Source organism: Bison bison, unplaced genomic scaffold, assembly GCF_000754665.1.
Source record: "Bison bison bison isolate TAMUID 2011002044 unplaced genomic scaffold, Bison_UMD1.0 scf7180017864390, whole genome shotgun sequence".
Lineage (NCBI taxonomy): Eukaryota > Metazoa > Chordata > Mammalia > Artiodactyla > Bovidae > Bison > Bison bison.
In genome coordinates this window covers 5,704,891-5,719,171 of record NW_011494962.1, presented here as the reverse complement: position 1 = coordinate 5,719,171, position 14,281 = coordinate 5,704,891, and the positions used below count along the sequence as shown (strand labels likewise).

General features: G+C 36.6%; 1 protein-coding gene across 1 annotated transcript in view; it reads left to right on the top strand.

The window, feature by feature from the left end:
- RERG (RAS-like, estrogen-regulated, growth inhibitor) overlaps positions 1 to 14,281 on the top strand; it is a 131,878-nt gene that overhangs the window by 108,457 nt on the left and 9,140 nt on the right. The window contains exon 3 of the mRNA XM_010858734.1: positions 9,364 to 9,420. Coding sequence (XP_010857036.1) covers positions 9,364 to 9,420 — 57 coding nt within the window. The remainder of the gene's footprint in view (positions 1 to 9,363; positions 9,421 to 14,281) is intronic.

The following is a 14,281-nucleotide window of genomic DNA, read 5'->3' as shown; positions in this document are numbered from 1 at the left end:
AAGAGAAGACTGCTAAAAGGAAGAACAGAACCTTGGGTTGGTGGTTCAAGAGAGACCCAGGAGTAAGGTACAGAAGTGTCAGATCCAGGTGGGATGGAGGTGGGGAGAATAAGGGAATTTGATTTGGAAGCTTAATTTGACAGGAGGATGATAGAGGTCCAGGTGAGGGAGGAAGAAGATAAAACTGAACTTCCTCTTACCCTTTAGCCAAACCCCATCCATCTTGAAGATGGAACAGAAGCAGTCACAGGATTGACAATTTATACATATTACTCTGATTTTGTCTCTTACACTTTCCTTTCTGGAAAACACAAGGCTTTCTCACTTTGAGGCACTTAAGTTGGTTAAACTCACCTCAGTCTGGCCTCCTTTCATTTACCTGGGCATCATAACAGGACTCAAATTAGATAATACTCTAAATTAGCCGCATGTCTTTTGATTTTTCCTGGAATATGCAAAAGTACAAATTCTAAGCTTCTCAAAAATAGGAACTGCATCTTATTTTCTGTGCTGTCCCCTTTGCTGCCTACCATGTTCCCTGACACCCCATTTGCGTCACTGAAAGAAGGAACTTGTTAATGACAGAGGAAATGAGTAAGAAAACAGTTGTTTATCACATACTAATTTATGTCTGTATCATTACATACCTGTTTTTTTTCCCCTTTGCTGCATCTTTTAAAGACCTTTTCAAGAGAAAAACAAAGATCTTATTTATGTAAAAGTTTCCTTCTTGCATCTTGAAATTGATATTCTCTTTCTATGTTGCCATGGTTTCTGCTCATGGATATTCCCTCCACTCTGGATGAAGAAATCTAGTCAAAAAATGCACTTTTCAAAGCATGCTTCTTTGTCAGATGTAAGCTCATAGGGAAAAAAATTTAAACCATTCAGAATTAAATCATATTCATAGAAATATTAAAATATAGTGGTAAATATTGGACATTAGAAAAAGCATGCATTTTAGAGTAAATGAACCCAGTTCAATCCAGTTCTGTCACTTGCCTGCTCTGCAAAACAGACATGTTTATTACTTTTCAGTTCAGGTCTCTTATGTGTAAAATAGGAACATTAATTCCTACTTTTGAGAGTGCTTATGAGAAATAAATAAGCTTGTAGTCAATATTCAATATAAACTCCCTTTTGGTAGTTACCATTCCAGAAATCCCATTAATGTCTTTATTTAAATAATAGCTAAAATCTACTTAATGGTGTTCCTAAAAGTATATATACTTTAATCCAACAGCTCATATAGTTATTAACTGGGTACTGAGTTCTAAAAAATTAATTTATTCAGCAATAAGCTGTCTACCCAGATCTAGAGTAGAACTCAACCTGCTTTTGTAAATAAGCTCATTTTTATTTCTCTGAAGCTTATGACCACTGAAGGTTTGGTGTTAGGGGTGATGGTAATAAGAGGTCTAGGACAGTGGTTCCCTCTGGCCCAAAAGAAGGGACCTGGTGGGTCTTGAGGTTGACCAATCAGATTTTCAATAGGCATCGGAACTAGGCATTGAACCTGAGAAGTGATGCCTTATAGTCAATGGAAGTTCCACCGTAAAGAAGATTTTTGCAAATAATAAAAGCACACTAGAGTACTGACTTGAGTACAGTAGTAATATGGGGGTCAAATAGTTTATCCAGATTTTAATTGTTTCCTCACTCATCTGTTTAAATATTTATTGAGCACATATTATGTATCAGGCAGTATTCCAGCCCCAGGAGACAAAGGGGAACAAGGCTTAATCTCTGACCTCAGATTATTCACAATTTGTAAGACATACAGGAATATAAGTGAATATTTTGTATGGCAGTTGTGCACATTCTATAATAGAGAAGAAACAAATGACAATTTCGTATCGCCATGGGCAGTGATTATGGCTTGGGAAAGTCAAGGAAAAGGAAGTGATATTTCACTAGTTACTATAAATAGAAATGCTCTGGTGAGCAGTAACTATTTATGAGTTCATTGCTTTCTAAATACATATTTCAATATCCCTTTCTTTGATTTAGTTCCATTCTGGGTTACCTACATAATATGCTTACTAGGTTTTAGCTTCTTTGGGCAGGGTGAAAAATTTTAAAAAAGGACCAGCCTGGAATCATTTATGTGCTGTGCTGAGTTGCTCAGTCATGTCTGACTCTCTTGTGGCCCCGTGGACTATAGCCCACCAGGCTCCTCTGTGGGGATTCTCCAGGCCAGAATACTGCAGTGGGTTGCCATGCCCTTTTCCAGATGATCTTCCCAACCCAGGGATCGAACCCAAGTCTCCCACATTTCAGGCAGATTCTTTACCATCAGACCCACCAAGGAAGCCCAAGAAAACTGGACTGGGTAGCCTATCCCTTCTCCAGGGGATCTTCGCAACCCAGGAATCAAACTGGGGTATCCTGCATTGTTGGAGCATTCTTTATAAGCTGAGCTACCAGGGAAGCCCTGAAATCATTTACATAACACTCAAGTGAGGATCTCTGCATTGTATGTAAAATTGTAATAAATAGGTGGCAAAGGGGGTGACAGAGGATGAGATGATTGGACGGCATCGCTGACTCAGTGGACATGAATTTCAGCAAACTCCAGGAGACAGTGAAGGACAGGGAAGCCTGGCATGCTGCAGTCCATGCTACAAAGAGTCGGACCCAACTGAGTGACTGAACAACAAAAACAACCACCAACTACATTCAGATGAAGCGAAATATACCATGAAGATGATTGCATTGTCTATGTGTTAGAATGAAAAGAGTGGGTCACTGCTTCATACGGAAGTGATAAAAGAAGCCCAGGAATGTTCAGAAGCATGTGTCTAGAAACTCACTTTTTTCTAGAGACATTTCAAGCCTTTATTTTCACCACAGTTTTGATCCCTTTTTTGTCACAAAAGCAGTGTTAGGTAACAAAAGAATGTATTTTCTTCAAAATGGAACCTATATGTAAAATACATACAACTTTCTCCCAGAAATTTTTCAGATTAAGAGTTTAGTAACAGAAGAGGTGGACGCCAATAAGAGTTTCCAGTGGCAAATTCCTCATCCGTATTTAAAAAAGAAAAAGAAGCATCATCATACACTGAATGAATGAGGGTGACACACTGAAAGAATGTGGCTCCTGGTGTCAGACAGGAGTTGGCACACATTTCAGGAAGGAATGTAACTAATCTGAGCTTCAGTTTCTTCTGTGAGGTACACACATACCTGTATATAGGTGTATCTCTATGCATAGTCACATCCTGTACTGTATGCGTCCCATGCTGTGGAGCAATGAAGAGTAAAGATAAACATGTAAAGATATAGCACAGCACCGACCTGAGAGCACACACTCAATAAACAAAACTTGATAACAACATGGACAAAAACTGCACTGTTTTTTGACTCTTTTCCCGTTATAATCTTTATGATATTGTTTAGATTGGTGTTGTGCTTAGTAGAGTGAGAAAACAATTCCCAAGTGGTATTGAATTCTTTCATCCTTTTCCATTATTTTTCAAATACTTTACTTATTGTGGTATCTTCCCTATATATCATAAAATTCAAGCTGAAAGCAATTTAGTATTGATTTTTGCCACCCATTTAATCTTGGTAATCACCATTTCTTCTCATTTTTGCTGGCCAAGTGGTTACGTTGTAAGTAGTGTGATGAAGTGCAGAGGAGGAGGAAGAAGAAAAGAGATATTCTATCTTCTATGCGTTACAATATTGAGAAGTTTCACATTTAAGATACTGTGTAAGTTTATTATAATGTCTTTTCATGGTTTTTAATCTTTTCTATTCATTTAAACACTGAAAAAATTGGTTGCAAAAAAATTAAAAAAATAATTCAGATAACAAGTGGTAAATATACTTACAACCCAGAATGGACTTTTATTGTGCTAATATCGCCCATATTTCCTTTCTTTTCCTATAACAAAATTTTTAGTTTTTCACAGAATGATTAAAATTTTTTGTGAAGTAATTGTCCTAAATTTAGTAGACTCTTGTAGAAAGTCATTTAAAATTATTTAAAAGTTACCTGGTTTTACAACTTGGAAGTAAATATATTTTTTAATGAAAGTCCTACAGGTTACAAACAAAAACCACATACATCACTTAACACATATTATTCATGATAAGTTTTCATTATGATGTGAATAGACAAGATAATAAGCACCATCTTAGCATATATGACATCAAGGATTTTCACTCAGTGTGTTACCAGGATCAATGGCAAGTTCAAAAGTTATCCAAAATGGCAGGTGAAAATTAGTATTCCTTGAAGTACTCTCAATTGAAGCAGAAATTCTTTTCTTATCCTAAAAATTCTGACCTAGCCATTTAAAACACTTTTCAGCTGAATTCTTTTCTTCAATCAATTGCCCAAAATTCTATAAGCACATGGTAACTTTCCTATAATAAATGCTTATTCTTATATGCTGCTGAGCTTTGAAATATATTTGTTACTTGGCAATTCCTAATTGATACAGAAAGGAAAGCTTTCATACAGGAGGTTATATTTGGGTTAAATTTTGAAGGACAATTAGGATTTCACTAGTTGGATAAAGACTTTCAAAGCAGCAGTAACAATGTGATTAGAAGCATTAAGAGATGAATCTGTATGTTCGTTTAGTACAGTGAGTGTCCTGAGGTGATGTAAGGAGTGCTGTGAAAAGTGACTGAAATTCATGTTGCAGAGGAGATGAGAGTGAGGATCCACAAACTACAGGGTGATGCTCTTATCCTTACATTATTCATGAGAAAGCCAGAGTTTGGAGAGGACAAGTAATTGGCAGCTGCTTTAACTGAGAACACATTCAATACACATCCATAAAGAGATAAAAGTTCCTTTCAGACAAAAAGACTATATTTTTAATAATAAGAATACATCCTTAAGAGAATATAGAAATGACAATGATCACAAATATTTAGGGAGTTGAGTACGCCTAAGTGTCTTATGAAACAATTGTATCAGATACCTTGTTAATTAGGCTATTTCATGATTGCATAAGTGAAAAATAATGATATAACAGGACTTTTTTTTTTAAAGAATATGAGCTCAAAAAGTAACCTTTGAAAGTTCTTTCTGAATGTCTTTTGAGGATATCTCTTAACTATTTTTAAAGTGGAATAAAATCATGGGTGTTAGTTTTCATTTACTTTGAAAAGTTCATTTTTTTTTTAAAGCTAGTTTACTGTGCAGATTATATCTGGTCATTTTTCATTTAAAAATATTATTCTAGTCCTTAAAGCTTATACTTCTAATGTCTGCTTCATTGTGATAATGACATCAGGAATTATTCTGAATAACTGGCCCAGCCTTGTTAACCTTTAGAAATAGTTTGACTATTTTAATGTAGAAATTTTACCTGCTAACTCTTGCTTTTAAACAGAATTTTAATCCTATTCATTTATTACCTTGATGTCACTTTTAATAATTTTAATAAATTTCTTTGGATCAAATTCTACTTAGTGAATTTTCCATTTCACTGGAAACTAGCTTTCATTGATAATTATGAAATTTAGTGCCAGGAATACCAAAAATAAACCACATGTAAAGAAGAATTACTCAAGTAGGTTATAATTTAGGCAAAATGAGGAAAATGTTACTCTCTAAATTAGAGATTTTTTACTTATTTAATGGAAAGTTATGGGTTTTAAAGGCAATGGGGAGAAAATAAGATATTTTATAATACAGAGACTTACTTGTAACTAATAAAAAATGTCAAACCTTAAAACTTAGGAAAAAACAAAACCATATGTCAGATTCTTAGTGGAAGTAATTATTATCAATACCAACATTTTACATCAAAAGAAGACCTTTGCTCAGGATTGTTGGGATGGAAACCACAGAATATTTAAAAGATAATTAGATCAATTTTACAGTTTTAATAAACTTTAAGAAATGTAATTTGTATAAGCATCATAAAATAAACATTTCAGCTTGTATATTTACATGACATTTTAGGAAAACATTATAGCATGATTCTGCTATAAATTCTCTTGGGTTAATTTTTCTGCTTATTCTCTCGATGACTGGTTATTACTTAACTATTAAGAGGAGTGAATGGTAGATTGATACATCTTTTTTCTTCTATTCAGCAAGTATTAGTATGTTCAAGTCTACATGTGCCAGACACTAGAAAATAGTGATGAACAAAGCAGATCCCATGCCTTCATGAAATATACATTCTAGAGAAGGAATCAAGTAAAATGATAACAATAATGATAATAACAAAGAAGCATTTTAGTTGTTTTAATTATTAGTAGTAGTGGTGAGGGTGGTGATGTTGATGGTAGATTTATGGAAGGGGAAGGCATGACTGAAGGAAATAATCTAATCAGCTTTGCTCACTATTGTTCATTCTACTTTAGCCGTACTGGCTTGCTTAATGTTCCTTGAGCATATCAAGTGCATATTCCTGTTTTAGGACCTTTGCAATGGCTGTTCCCTCGTTTTGAAATACTATTCCCCCCACATATATTCCCTCATCTCTTTCTTCTATCAGCTTCTCAGCAAGAATTACCCTGGTTACCCAATCTTAAATAGCAACTCTCACACCTTCATCTCCCAATGTGGAATCCCCCTTACCTTACTCTCCCTCTTTTATCCCTTAGCACTTACCACCTCTAACAGACTATATAATTTATTTATTTTTTTAATCTGTCTCCTAGTAGAATATAAGCTTGGTATGTTCAAAAATCTTTGTCTCAATTGTTTACTGGATTATTTGTTGTTGTTGTTCGATCCCTAAGTCATGTCCAGCTTCTTGGGACCACCCCCCCTCCTTGGACTGCAGCACACCAGGCTCCCCAGTCCTTCACTATCTCACGGAGTTTGCTCAGATTCATAGCCATTGAGTCGGTGATGCTATCTAACAATCTTGTCCTCTGCTGCCCTCTTCTCCTTTTGCCTCCTGTATGTCAAATGCTTATCACATGTTATGCAGGCTTCCTAGGTGGCTCAGTGGAAAGAATCCACCTGGCAATTCAGGAGACCCAGGAGACACGGGTTCAATCCCTGGGTCAAGAAGACTCCCCAGAGAAGGAAATGGCAAACCACTCCAGTATTCTTGCCTGAAAAATTCCATGGACAGAGGAGCCTGGTGGGTCACAGTCCATAGGGTTGCAGAGTCAGACATGACTAACTGAGAACACACACAATATGAAAAATATATAGAACCAAAAACTAAAATCATTCAAGAACCATAGCACTTTAGAATTGTTCTGCCTCTACCACTCTGCAGCTTCTAGAAGTATTTCCACAACTACGCAGGGCACGAATAGATTCTTAACTAAGATCTGGACATTTAATAGTGATTTAGTTCTATTCAGTATACTAGGTTTTGAAAGGTAGTGGCATGTCTAAAATATTTTAGAAAGATTTCTTTGAAAAAGTATTAAAGTTTAAATGGTCTAGGAACCAGGGTACTTCAAACTTCAGTTGTATGAGAAATTTTGTTAATTTTAATAGCTCATGGCTTAAAGATGCCAGATAAATGAATTTTGCTAGGTCACAAACTTTCAAGCTAAAACTCCATATTACAACAAAAATGTGAAATGCTTTGAATACTGCAGGCAGTTATGTTTACTAACACTGACAACTGAAAAGCAGAAAAATTCTGTCTAGAGCTTTCTACTTACATGCAAAAAAAAATTTTAAATGACTCAGTCTCAAGAGAGTGAATGGTGACAGACTCTGCAAATTGAAGATAAAACCACAAGTACATGCACTGTGGGAAGTTCCACAGGGTCAGTGGCCTTGCTACTTTTGGCACTGCAAATATTTTGGCTCAAATCCAGCCTCACACTCTGTAATTAGAAAGAACATTGCAGCTTTCGGTCTACAGCCAAGCCACGTATCCTTGTGGTCTGTCTCATGAACTTTTCATTGCTATTTGCACTGCAATCTCTCATATAGGCCACCATGGCAGGGAGTATATACCTCTGTTGATCTTAACAGAGGCAGTAGGAAGAGGAAAGACTGACAGTGCCTTTCAATTAAATAGTCTTGTTTCTCCAAGGAGTATCTTTAGAATACTACATACAGGGCATTTCAGTAAAAATAAATAATGTAATTTCAGTAAACACTGATTCTTTAGTTAGGGTCAATGAGATCCCAGGAAGACCATGAGGGTATTCAAAGGGCTAGTGAGCCTGCTGAAATTATATACTAGACTGTGTGTATATACATTTCTCCAGGGAAAGAACCCAAAGCTTTCATTCTAAAGTATCAGTGATGCTGTCCTCCAAAAATACTTTTTTTTGTAGATTAAAAACCATTGTTTTCACCTATAATACAAGTCTAAGAAAATGTCCAGCATTTGTCCCATCAGTTTTTTAAGAATAATAGAATCCACCTCTCTCAGCATCACTCTTTGTCTGACTCATCTTCTAGTTAAGTGTTAGCCAGATGGCCTCAGCCTTAAAATCAGTATTAGACAATGGAGAAATTACAGGTTTTGGAAATAGCCTTTTTGGAGTCACATCCTGGCTCAGCCACTAACTGGCTAGATGAGCTTAGTTGAATGAGTTAACCTCTCAGAGCCTCAGTTTCCTTATCTGAAAAACGGGATCAATCCTAGTACCTGACTCACAGGGATGAAGTACTGGTCGAGGAGATCATGGAAGTGAGGTGCTTAGCATAAGTCCAGATCCTGATTCTTTCTATAACTACCTCATCAGCTTTACTTTTGATGGGCTTTAATGATTCACTAATAAAATCCTTAATTTTGAATATTTTTATAATACAAATGGGGCTTCCCTGGTGACTCAGTGGTAAAGAATCTGCCTGCAATGCAGGAGATCCAGGTTCAATCCCTGGGTCAGGAAGATCCCCTGGAGGAAGGCATGGCAACCCAATCTAATATTGTTGCCTAGAGAATCCCATGGACAGAGGAGCCTGGCATGGGACAGTCCATAGGGTCGCATAAAGAGTCGGATATGACTGAAGCGATTAAGCAGAAGCAGCAGCGTGACACAAATATCTTTTCATTACAGTAAAAATAATCACATTTTAACTGACCTGTATCAATCATTATCAGTATTCAAACTTTAGATGCCAGTATTGTGATGCTTTATGGTTGAATTCATTGTTTTGCTAAAAATTGAGTATGTGTGCATTTTCGCATTGTGATATTTTCAGCTCCAGGATTAAAGGGAAAAAATCTAAGCTGTTCATTAAGGTACAACAAACCGTTAAAACATTATACCAATTTTTAGGCCACAATATGAAATTTTAAAATATTTGAATAAACATAAATAGATATATTGAGTTTATTTGCCAAAGAACCATAAAACACATATAGTTTTATGGGCTATTCCTCTTTCTGGAAGAGGGTTAAAAGCTATGAAGAAAATTAACAAATTTGATTGAAATGTTGTTCTTTTTTCCCACAGCTCTTGTAGTGAGATTTTTGACCAAACGATTCATCTGGGAATATGATCCCACCCTCGGTAGGTCAAATTTTGTTTCATCCTCCTCTCCAATCAAAGTTTTGACCTGAAAGAAAGAATGACATTCTCTGTTGCAACATTTTTAAGCATCTTGCAGCTGTTTGAGAAGTGCTTTATCAAATCACGCAAAGAGCCCTGTAAGAAGATGGATGTGTGTTGTATGCTGTCTGTGCTTAGAACTCTGCAGGATTTTAATGCATAGGTGAAGAAATCAGGTCAAACCTGAGACAAGAAGGAAATGGGTACAACGTGATGCTCTTCCATCAGGAAATGAGCATCATTCTAGTGGGAGAAAGAGGATGCAATGGGTGTGGCTAATTGGGTATGGGAGAGAAGGGCATGGGGACAAGAGAATAATAGTAATATAAAGCTTGTGAATGCTCATTTTGGGAAAATGTATAAATAAACTATGTTTTTCCCCCCTCTTCTCTCCAATGAATCTGATTTAAGCCTATTCAAAATATAAAAAAGAAGCAAAAGTTGATATCTGTAGATCTTGAAAGTAGCAATAATATTGATGGATGAAGTATTCATCAACTGTATTTTTTGCAGTCCAGAGCAGAGTCCTTATTAGTAAGCTATTTAGTTCTCATCTTCAAAATAACACTGAAAATCCATGGGTTTCAAATTGAGCTTAAGTTTGACTCTGAATTAAGCCTTTGAGTTTTTGTTTGTTATGATTTGGGACCCTAGTTGGTTTTGTAAAGGTCAACATCGTTGAAATCCAGAGGAAGAAGGAAAGGCATACATCATTTTATTACCAAGCACAGAGTCCCAGACCAAGCTGGCCTCACTCAGAATGATGAAATGGGTAAAGATGAGTCCCAGGTTCTTTTCTGCTTTTGTGTTTGTTACTACAGGTTTACACCATCCAGCTTAAAAGGGGGCTTTCTTTGCCCTTGTGAGCTCCTCTCATTGCTTTCACTCATTCATCCCACAAATATGCATTAAATGCCTCTTATGAGTTAAATGATTCTCGATGCTGAGGATAAACCAATAGGCAGAAGGGGAAAGCATGGGCTTTGTTAAACTTACAGTTTAGTGAAGAGAGAAGAGTCAGTAAACAAATATATGTCAAATAGTGATAAGCGCCATGAAGGGAAACTGAACAGGAAAGGGGATAGAGAGTGATCTTATATTTTATTTAACTTCTTAACTTTTTAATCTATAGAATTGATTGTAGTGAGAAGTACAAGGTAAAGATGCAACATTTTTCCCAAAGAGTTGACCAACTGTCCTCCTATGACTTACTAAATTATCTCCACCTTTCCCCACTACTTTCAATGCTACCTTTTAAAAATACATGGAATCATGTACCCAAGGATACAATTCTAGATTTGCTTTTCACACCAATGCCAGTACCACACTTTTGATAACTGTATGTTCCTTAGGACATGTTGATACTCAGTAGAGAAAGCCTTTCTTCTTTACTTTTTAACAGAATTATCTTGACTCCTATCTCTAGTTTATTCTTCCAGGTCAATTTTTAAAACTATATCATAGCATGAAATAATTTTGATTGGAATTGCATTAAAATTATACATTCCTTTGAGAAGATTCACAGCTTTATGATATCCATTCTTTTAATCTAAGAGAATAGTATGTCTCTACATTTATTAGTCTTCTCTGGTTTTGCTTTTAAATAAAACGTTTCTCAACATCAATAATTTTTGACATGGTTTTAGTATAGACACAGTTTAATCTTAAGATGATATATTTGTATCTAAAACATTGAATTTGGTTTGAAAAAAATCATTATCTATTGTTTACCCCATCTATGTAAATGCTTACTCTCCTCCTATAATTTTATTACTTATATAAGCTTTATAAAGATTATAGCCCCTGAGAACCTTAATGATTTGTGGGAGTTTAATAGAAAAATACTAATTTTATTTATTGATGTCAGTACAACTCAACAAAAGATGAAGCTTCTCAAAGATGATCTTAAAAATTTTTGAATGCTGTCTGAGATTTGTTTCAGTAACTAATGTTGCTTTTTAATTAGTCTTAGGTCAACCATTTTCCCTTTGGTTTTATTCCTTCTGAAAAACAAATGCTATTAATAGAAATCTCCTGCACCAGTTATTTGTACCATGGGCTTCCTTCACTATGAATAATGAAACTTTATTGAGTGACCTTGTACTGTTCTGCTCCACAAGAATTGCAGCTGCTAGGCAACAAGGGGGCTCATCTGACTTCAGGCGTATCAGATAGATGACTCACTCCCAGGTGAGGCTTTCATGTAGTCACCCTGGAAACTGGATGTGTGTGTGTGTGTGTGTGTACACTCATATACAAGAAGTCACTAATGTTCTAGCCTAGAGGAGTTCCAATCCATTTGATTCAAGATGAACCAAGCATTTCCTGGGCAAGCGTGCATGTGTGCTAATTCGCATCTGTCATGTCCTACTCTTTTCTACGCTATGGACTGTAGCCTGCCAGGTTCCTCTGTTCATGGGATTTCCCAGGGAAGACTACTGGAGTGGGTTGCCATGCTCTCCTCCAGAGGATCTTATGGACCAAGGGATCAAACCTGAGTCTCTTGTATCTCCTGCATAGGCAGGCAGGTTCTCTACCATTAGTGCCAGCTGGGAAGCACTTCCTGGGCATAACTTCATACTATTAGAGAGTTTCAAGACCACCACCCAAAAGGAAAGCTACCTTTGAAAGCAAAGTAGCTTATTTGTAAAAAAAAAAACAAAACCGTTTTGAATTCTGAATCCAGAGCCGTCCTCGAAAATATAGTGCTGTTTTTCAACCTGTAACAGAATTTTTGCTCCGTGAGAAACTGAAGACTGTGAATGTCCTTCAGCATATTAACAGCCCTGGAATATCTATTGCTCTGAGATAATTCTGTAAAGAAATTGTTTGCTAGTATAAGCACAAGTGATTTTCAAACTTTCAGATTTTTTTTTTAAGGAGAGGAACTCTCATAAGAATTCCAGTTACAGATGGAGGGCTCAGAGGGTGAGGAAGAATTAAAAATTCTAGTGGCACTTCCATTTTCGTATAAGAAGGAACTATTGTTAACATCCACGTGTTTTGAAGGGTATAAACTAAGAAAAAAATCAGTCCTCGACATTGGACAATGTTATTTTTCCTTAAATTTTTCTCATTTCACCATGGACCAGTAAAATCTTTGTCAGAGGTCAGAAGTGGTCTGTGAATTACATGTTTATAATAGCCAGGACATGGAAGCAACCTAGATGTCCATCAGCAGATGAATGGATAAGAAAGCTATGGTACATATACACAATGGAGTATTACTCAGCCATTAAAAAGAATACATTTGAATCAATTCTAATGAGGTGGATGAAACTGGAGCCTATTATACAGAGTGAAGTAAGCCAGAAGGAAAAACACCAATACAGTATACTAACGCATATATATGGAATTTAGAAAGATGGTAACAATAACCCTGTGTACGAGACAGCAAAAGAGACACTGATGTATAGAACAGTCTTATGGACTCTGTGGGAGAGGCAGAGGGTGGGAAGATTTGGGAGAATGGCATTGAAACATGTAAAATATCATGTATGAAACGAGATGCCAGTCCAGGTTCGATGCACAATACTGGATGCTTGGGGCTAGTGCACTGGGACAACCCAGAGGGATGGTATGGGGAGGGAGGAGGGTTCAGGATGGGGAACACATGTATACCTGTGGCGGATTCAGTTTGATATTTGGCAAAACTAATACAATTATGTAAAGTTTAAAAATAAAATAAAATTAATATAAAAAATAAAAAATAAAAAAAAATAAAAACTACCCATTCTCAGATGGTGCTAAAGAATCTGCCTGCCAGTACAGGAGACACAAGAGACTCCGATTTGATCCCTACATTGGGAAGATCCCCTGGAGAAGGAAATGTCAACTCATTCCAGTATTCTAACCTGGGAAATCCCATGGATAGAAGAGAAGAGTCAGACATGACTGAGCACATATACACACAGACATGCAGACACACAGACACACATACGCTGAAGCCTAGAGAATTTGGGACTGGACCACCTAACCAAGAAAACTCCCTGCATGATGGAAGTGGCAGCAGTTTTCTGGGTGCGGAACAGCTTCTGTGTCCTGTTTAGATTCCAAAAGAGCTGAGTATCTACCTACCAGTCATATTACCTTCAGAAAATGCTGATCGTGGTAGAGAATACAAAGACTTAGATCATGTACAGTTGTGGTGTGTGTTTGTGTGCTTGTGTGTGTGCGCACACCTATGTGTGTTGGGGGCAGTTGGAGAGAGAGAGAGGGAGAAACTATCACTACTTAGGAGGCATTGTACTCTGTTTGAATGGATTAAGGCTCAGACACAAATGAGAGTGGGAAGTGGGAGACATATTGGACCCACTGGTGCTCTGATTTTGTGACTGGTTCTCCCTACCTGAACTACAGTTCCGTTTGATTGGAAAAACTCATAATAAGAAAGAGACACACTCAGAACAAATTGTCTCAACTGGATACTAAAGCAGAGGTGCTTAGCCAACTTGCAGAACTGGTTAATATTGGCACAGCAAGGAACTTTGAGATCGTCACTTGGCAAATAATAAAACAAGTCCAATGAAGTCAGTTTATCCAAGATTACGTGGCTATTTTGTGGTTAGATCAGCAATAGAACTCCAGTTAGTACAATTCCCACTCTAGCACAAATCATTACTAACTGTTGTTGTTGTTGCACTAGCCAAATGTCCATATTAATACGTTGAAATTTGCAAAAGAGCTAAATTATAAAAGGATTAATGGTATGAAACATCCCTCTGAGCACCAGTTTCTCTTAGTATGCAAAATATACTTCAGCTTATAAAATTATATGGAATGCAGGTTTTCAATCATGTATCTCTCATATACACTGAACTTG